General features: G+C 43.3%; 1 protein-coding gene across 1 annotated transcript; it reads left to right on the top strand.

Moving 5' to 3' along the window:
- The first annotated feature begins 4,272 nt into the window (after nt 1-4,272).
- On the top strand, nt 4,273-5,229 carry LOC121291288 (probable G-protein coupled receptor 139). The gene has a single exon (XM_041212359.1). The coding sequence runs from the start codon at nt 4,273-4,275 to the stop codon at nt 5,227-5,229; it is 957 nt and encodes a 318-aa protein (XP_041068293.1).
- Nucleotides 5,230-6,948: the final 1,719 nt, after the last annotated feature.

Here is a 6,948-nt window from a genome sequence, read left to right as displayed (position 1 = left end):
TCCCAGAGTCCTCCTCTGTCACTCTCCTCAAGCTGTTGCTGGTGGCCGGTCGCAGAGTCTCCTTTTCACATTCTACTCTAGATGCTGCTGACCGTCTGTCCCAGCATGCTTCGCTCGCACCCTCCTCTTGGTACTGCTGAGTGCCGGCTCAAGTTCCTCCTCTTTTGATGCTCACTTCCACTTTCAGGAACCCCCCTCTCCCTCCCTCCTCCCTGTGCCGGAATATTTCCAGGGCCCATATCCTTTTCAGTATCCAGTGCCTTCAACTCTTCCCTGATAACATGTGGAGTGATTCAACTTGGCTGAACCTCCGGAGGAGGCCCAGGTAAGTTATCAACCTGGCACTTCTGTCTGAAAATTGTTGCAAATGCTTCAGCCTTATCTTTTGCACTGATGTGCTGAGCCGCCCCATCACTGATGATGGGGTATTTGTGGAACACCGTGGTGTACCTAGGCCAGATCAACTGCAGCAGTTGAAGAATGTTGCTCACCACCGCCTTCTCTCGGGCATTTAGCTTTTGTCAACAATCGCTGGCATTGCCAGCGATGCTCACATCCCATGAAATTTCAAGAATAGGTCCAGGGCAAAATGAACAATTAATTCAAGATGTGTGTTAATTAAAGACAGCCATCACAGAGAGCAAAGTATTTATTAAATTGTTTGTCTTTTGATGAGATAACAGAGGGATGTTAAACGTAGTGCAATTGATGTGGTGTACATTGTCTTTGAAAAAGCATTGTGTGAAGTCGCATATAATTGGCCTGCGAGCAAAGTGAATGTCTGTGTACTAATAAGGGACCGGAGCAACAAGGGTGCTGAATTGGTCACAGGAAGCAGAGATTAATAGTGTAGAGTTGTTTATCAGAAGATATTTCCATTTGGCCGCGATTTGGATCACTGCATTTCTTGACAAATATGAATGACTTGAATTTGGGTATACAGGGAATTGTTAAAACGTTTTCCAATGAGACATAACTTAGGATCATAGTGAACTGTGAGAGGGTCATGCATACTTTACAAGAAGATATATATTGGCTGTTGGAATTGGCAGACGAGTGGCGGGTTCAATTTAAGGGGCGCTGGTGATGGACTTGTAACATAAATAGGCTTGCAAGTAGGAAGGGAACACTAACCTCTGGGGCACAGGTTTGAATTCCATCATGGTATCTGGGGAATTATACATTCAATTGATAAATATGGAGAGGAAATTTGCTTATAGCAATGAGGACCATGTGTGAAAACTTTACATTTGGGCTGTAATATTCCACGCCATTAAACTACTATTGATTGTCACAAAAACCCATCTGGTTCACTCGTGCCCTTTAGGGAAGGAAATCTGTCTTCCATACCCGGTCTATCCTGCAGGTGACTCCAGACACTCTTAACTGCGCTCTCAAATGGCTGAACACGCTATTCAATTCCAGTGCAATTGGGTATGCACAAGAAACTCTGGCCTTGCCAGTGACGCCCACCTCCATTAAAGAATTGAGGAAACAGCTCGAATTGTGAACTGATACCCCTTTTGGTAGGAAACTAATGAGGAAAGGCAATATAAATTAAAGGATAAAAATATCAAGGGGTCACAAGAGCAGAGGGACCTGGCGGTACATGCAGTCAAATTAGTGCTTGTGGTAGAATTGGAAAAGAAGGCAGTGAAAAAGTTGCATATGATCCTGAGTTTTATACTTAGATGCAAAGGGAAGAAAAGTAAGGAAGTCATAATGAACTTTTACAAAATATTGGTTCAGCTTCATCTGAAATAGTGTGTCAAAACCTGGGCACCACATTGTAAGAAGCTTATTATGTACCACTTTATCAACTGTCTTTTGGAAATTCATATTTACATTCGGAAAGGCGGTGCAGAAAAAATCACAAAATGGTTCTGGGGTGAGGTACCTCATTTCCCAGGATAGATTGGAAAAGCTGGACCATTCTTCTCGGATAAAAGAATGATAAGAGGAGATATGATAGGGATGTTCAAAGTCCAGAGGTGGCTGAACAGAGAGAATAAACAGAAATAAGCGGAACTTTTGAGAGCCAGAGGATGCAATCATTTTGAGATCAGTTTAATGCCCATATGAAAGGTTTAGTTAGGGGCAGCATGGGAATGAAATGCAAAGATGGCCTGTGGTATAATTAAAATTGCTTCTCACAATGGCATGAATATCAGTAAGAACAATTCGAGGCTCTAAGTGATACCTGATATCCGATACATGGTGCTATTGAAGTCAAATGACCTGACTATAGGGAGAAGCCGATAAAAATCCACTGGCCTGATGCCACCAGTTTTGCGTCCCGCCCGTAATCCATTTTCGCAGTCTTGTAGTTATGCATCATGTTTAGTGCTGAAAACCGAGCCAAGTAACTTCAGAGAGGACTGATCAAATAACAGCAGATGCCGAGGCAGAGAGTAGGCATTGAATCACGTTGGGGCAGAAACACAGGTGGTTGGGATGAAATGCGCCAGAAAGAGGAGGCATGGTTTAGAGACGCAGCTCCAGGCATGGCTGTCAGTGGCGACCAAGTCAGAAATGGTTACACGTTGAACAAGCAGAGATCTTTTGGGTTTTTAAGTCTGGGCCGGTGAGAGAGACATAAATCGATGATGTCTGAATTTTCTGGAAGGCGGATAAAGTGAACATGTCCAGGACGAATTGCCCTAATTTTGGCATTAAATCATAATGTGAAAGCTGTGATGTCGTACCGTCAGCTCGTCAGGAACTCCTCCTAATTTGATCCAAGTTGATGGAAACTAAAGTGGGAAGATGCTCCAAGGATCCCACAGCCAACATCGCCTGTTTTACGCTTTTGTCTCATGTCAGAATTGCGCTCACTGCCCCTGGTCCTGTCAAAGTCAAGGCCTAGAGGTTCAGCACCTGATGCACTGACGAAAGGGGTGGAGGTGGGTAACGTCACGGAGGTGAAACTTGGTGGCCTATATCCACTTCTTGGATCCACTTACACTCAGTGTCCCATTAACACCAAGCTGATGCCAAGGAGAGTAGTAGTGTTCCAACATCCCCAGAAGCGAGAATTTACCAAGACTGAGATAGTGTTTTCAATTCTCCAGGGATACGAAAGCTCCACTTAATTAGTGATGTATGACGAGAGTAACTAAGTTGTTTGCTCGAAAGCGTTTGGCTAATGACACAGTTTATGTGATTTCACTCTCACTGGAGGATTAACTCATGTATAAATCAAGATCGTTTCAATGCAATGCCTCATTTGGACTCTTCCTGATTTTAACAGAATATGGAACTACAAACTCTTCCATTAGAAATTTTCTTTCTCATTCTTGTAATTATAGGTGTTCCTGGTGAGTAACTGCAAACCATGATTACATTTTCCATGTTTGTTACTTTTTTGTGTGTGTTTGTGGCTGTATACTCTACGCGTCCATTGCTAAGGTGGTAAAATAATGAAATGGCTTCTCGCCCATGGATGAGCTCGCCCACCTTTCGTAATCATTTGGTTTCGATGTGGATAGCATTAGTCCGGCTCCATCTCGCTGGGCGTCAGTCATTCCCTGCACATTACAAGGCAGATGGTGAATGAAAACCGATTCTCCCACGTCTGCTTTTAGTCGTGAGCTGTGTGAGTCAGCTGGAAGCCCTCTCGCCTCTCATTCAGGATGAGCCTGGAATTTGTGCCTCATTTGAGGGAGTTGAGATCCCACTGCAAGACAGCAATCTTGTGGGGCTGCTCCGATGACGTGGAATTGTTGCAGCTCAGACGGAGGCCAATCGGCCCACTGTATCCCTGCTGACTCACTCTAAGAGGACTTGAGCTGGCTCCACTCCAAGGCTTGCCCCCCAGCCTGGCCAATATTTTCAGATAAGGATCAGTTTTCCCTTTGATAGCCACAATTGTTTCGGAGCAATATTGGGTGGAGTTTTAAATTAGCATTCATTCCCCACCCATGGGCTTCCCATGAGCAAGTTTCAGTATATGTTTCTACTGAGCGTTTTGTATCAGGAAATCATACAGTTACCACTGTGGAAATTGTGTGGCAAGGAATGGTGAACTTTGCTACATGACGCTTTTAATTTGATTGAAGTTAGCTATTAGCTCTAGTGTCAAATTGGGTGATAATGAATTGGCTGCCCACTGTACAGGACACCTGATATTCCGTTCCAACAACGCCAATGTCAAGGAACATGGGTTTCCAATTAGATATCACCCTCTTACATTGTCACCAAAGGTTAAAATTACCACCACCATCCCACTACCTATCCCTCACAATCTCCTGATTCTGAACTCCTGATTTCCAAATGGGTGTTACTGAACATCAATGCATTGGTAAATATCCTGATTCTGTGTTTCTTCCAGCAAACCTGATGACAATTTTGATTCTTTACCGAGGAAAGTGTGGTCTTGCCAAAGGAATCACTTGCTATATGGCAGCCATGGCAGTGGGAGATCTAATGGTCCTTTTCTTCAATGTAGTTGTGAGCCAAATCGTTAATTATCATTTCCCAGACTCACTGTTGAAATACACTTACGCATGTCGTTTTACTGTCTTCATGCAAGGGACGAGCATCCAACTCTCTATCTGGTTCACAATCTCGTTCACCTTTGACCGCTTCATCGCAATTTGTTGCCAGGAACTGAAGTCAAAATATTGCACTGCAAAAACTGCCAAGGTTATCATAACGACCGTGTGTGTGGTCAATGTCTTGATCAATGTTCCCATGCCTTTTCGCTATGAGCCCTACTATGTGCTTAACAATGTCCAGTGGGGCTGCCGCACTGTCACTCAATATTTTACTTCACAGGCATGGACTGCTCACCGATGGATTACCAATCTCTCAAGTGCATTGCTTCCAATTCCCCTGCTGCTGCTGTTGAATTCCCTTACTGCCCGGCATATCTTAGTGGCCAGTCGAGCTCGTAAAGCCCTGAAGAGTAGCAGCAATGGGGATACTGCCAGCGACCCTGAGCTGAAGAACAGAAGAACATCCATCATTCTGCTCTTTACTATCTCTGGCAGTTTCGTTGTGTTGTCCGCGCCGATTACTCTAATCCACATATGTGTCGGTGTTACACAGACAGTTACTTTCCAAGGTTCAAACTCACTTTACCTGGCGATCAGAACTACATTTTTGTTGATGTGCACCAGCTCCTGCACAAACACTTGCATTTACGCATTGGCCCAGAGAAGATTCCGAGTGGAGATCAAGGATATGGCAAAACATCTGTACTCAGTCATCATTCAGTTATGTAAATAATTTATTTTTGAATACAGCAACTTAAATGAAATCAGAATCAATGAACTAGTGTTCCACAGCAACTCTGTGCAATGCCTTTTGAAATTTTATGTGCAGCACAGCTCACGCTTCGGAAGAGTTCACTTGGTTTCTGACATTTTCAAAGGCTTTGATCAAGTTGAGGAGGGAGAATCGCTTCATCCAGAACCTCTGGACTCAGCCATTCACCTGGTTATTCATCTCCTCCTATATTCAATGGAGAATGGATTGGTGATGTGGTGGGTGGGACAGAGAGGGGCTTGTCAGACTCGCATGGGCATTAGGGAAAAAAGGCAACTGGGTTTTCTGGCAATAGGCATATAAGAGAGGTGTCATGATTCTGTGGTAATTCAACTTCAGATCATAGCGAAACCTCGATGATAGTGTTGTGTGAGGCTATGGGTTCTATTCTGTAGGGAGAATTTTGAGATAATACTGAGGGTACGGAGTAGATTGGCTTGGATGGTTTCAGATTTCAGTAATCACAAATATGAAGCAGAACTTGAAGAATTGTGTTTGTTACAATCAGAAGGGATTACAAGGCTAAATTAATAGAGGTATTTAGAATTATAAAAGTTTGGACAGAATGAAAGAAAAACAAACAATGAATGTGGAAGTCGTGGATAGAGACTGCGATTAAATGGAAGAGCTTTAAAAAAAAGAGAGGGAACTTCTTGACACATAGGAATGTGGAACTGTGGGACGAATTGACAACGTTACTGATTGAAGCAGGTGCCATGAAGAATAGGTTTGATAGGTTGTTTGACGTAAGAAGAGGAAGAGTCATACAAACTCGAAACATTAACCCTGTTTCTCTCTCCTCACATTATTCCACACCTGCTGTTTTTTTTTCCAGCACTTTCTCTTTTTATTCTGATTAAGTAATATTGAGTTAGCGGGACAAGATAGGATAAAGAATATTGCTTCTGCAGAACACAAAACCTGACATAGCTTGATTTGTCCAAATGAGCAGTTATGGTGTTGCAATTTTTACGAAATTCATTTTTTCGCATGACACTTTATTTTAATCCCCTTGGAGTGATGGCAAGGCTTCGTGTATGGTCTGCTGCACTGGAAATGCGATGGTCGTCCATCAATTTTAAATGCTGCACTCCTTATGATCCTACCTCGGTTCTTATGTTAATAAGAGATTGCAGGGCATAGAAAAAGGGACGAGGAAAGAATTGGGAATACCTTCAAACTAGAATGGCGTGTGATTCCCAATTGTGGTCCCCAGACTTTTTGTTCTTAGTCCATAAGTCGTAGCAGCAGAAGTAGGCCATTCGGCCCCTCCAATCTGTCCTGCCATTCAATGTGACCATGGCTGATCTGATAATCCTCAAACCCACTTTCTTGCCTTTTCCCCATAACCCTTAATTCCCTTACTGATTAAAATCTGTCTAACTCTGCGTTCAGTAAACTTATCCAGCCAACTTCCACAGCCCTCTGCGATGAAAAATTCCGCAGATTAACTATCCTCAGAGTGAAGAAATCCCTCCTCATCCCTGTCTTAAATATGTGACCCCTTACTCGGAGATTATATCCTCTGGTCCTAGACTCTCCCATAAGGGGAAGCAACCTGTCAGAACAGCCCTGTCAAGCCCCTGAAGAATCCTGTATGTTTCAATGAGATCCCCTCTCATTTATCTAAAATCCATTGAGTACAGGCCCAACCTACACAACCTCTTCTCATACAAAAAT

The sequence above is a fragment of the Carcharodon carcharias genome, chromosome 19, assembly GCF_017639515.1.
Source record: "Carcharodon carcharias isolate sCarCar2 chromosome 19, sCarCar2.pri, whole genome shotgun sequence".
Lineage (NCBI taxonomy): Eukaryota > Metazoa > Chordata > Chondrichthyes > Lamniformes > Lamnidae > Carcharodon > Carcharodon carcharias.
The sequence above is the reverse complement of the archived record's forward strand: the minus strand, read 5'-3'. Positions and strand labels throughout refer to the sequence as shown.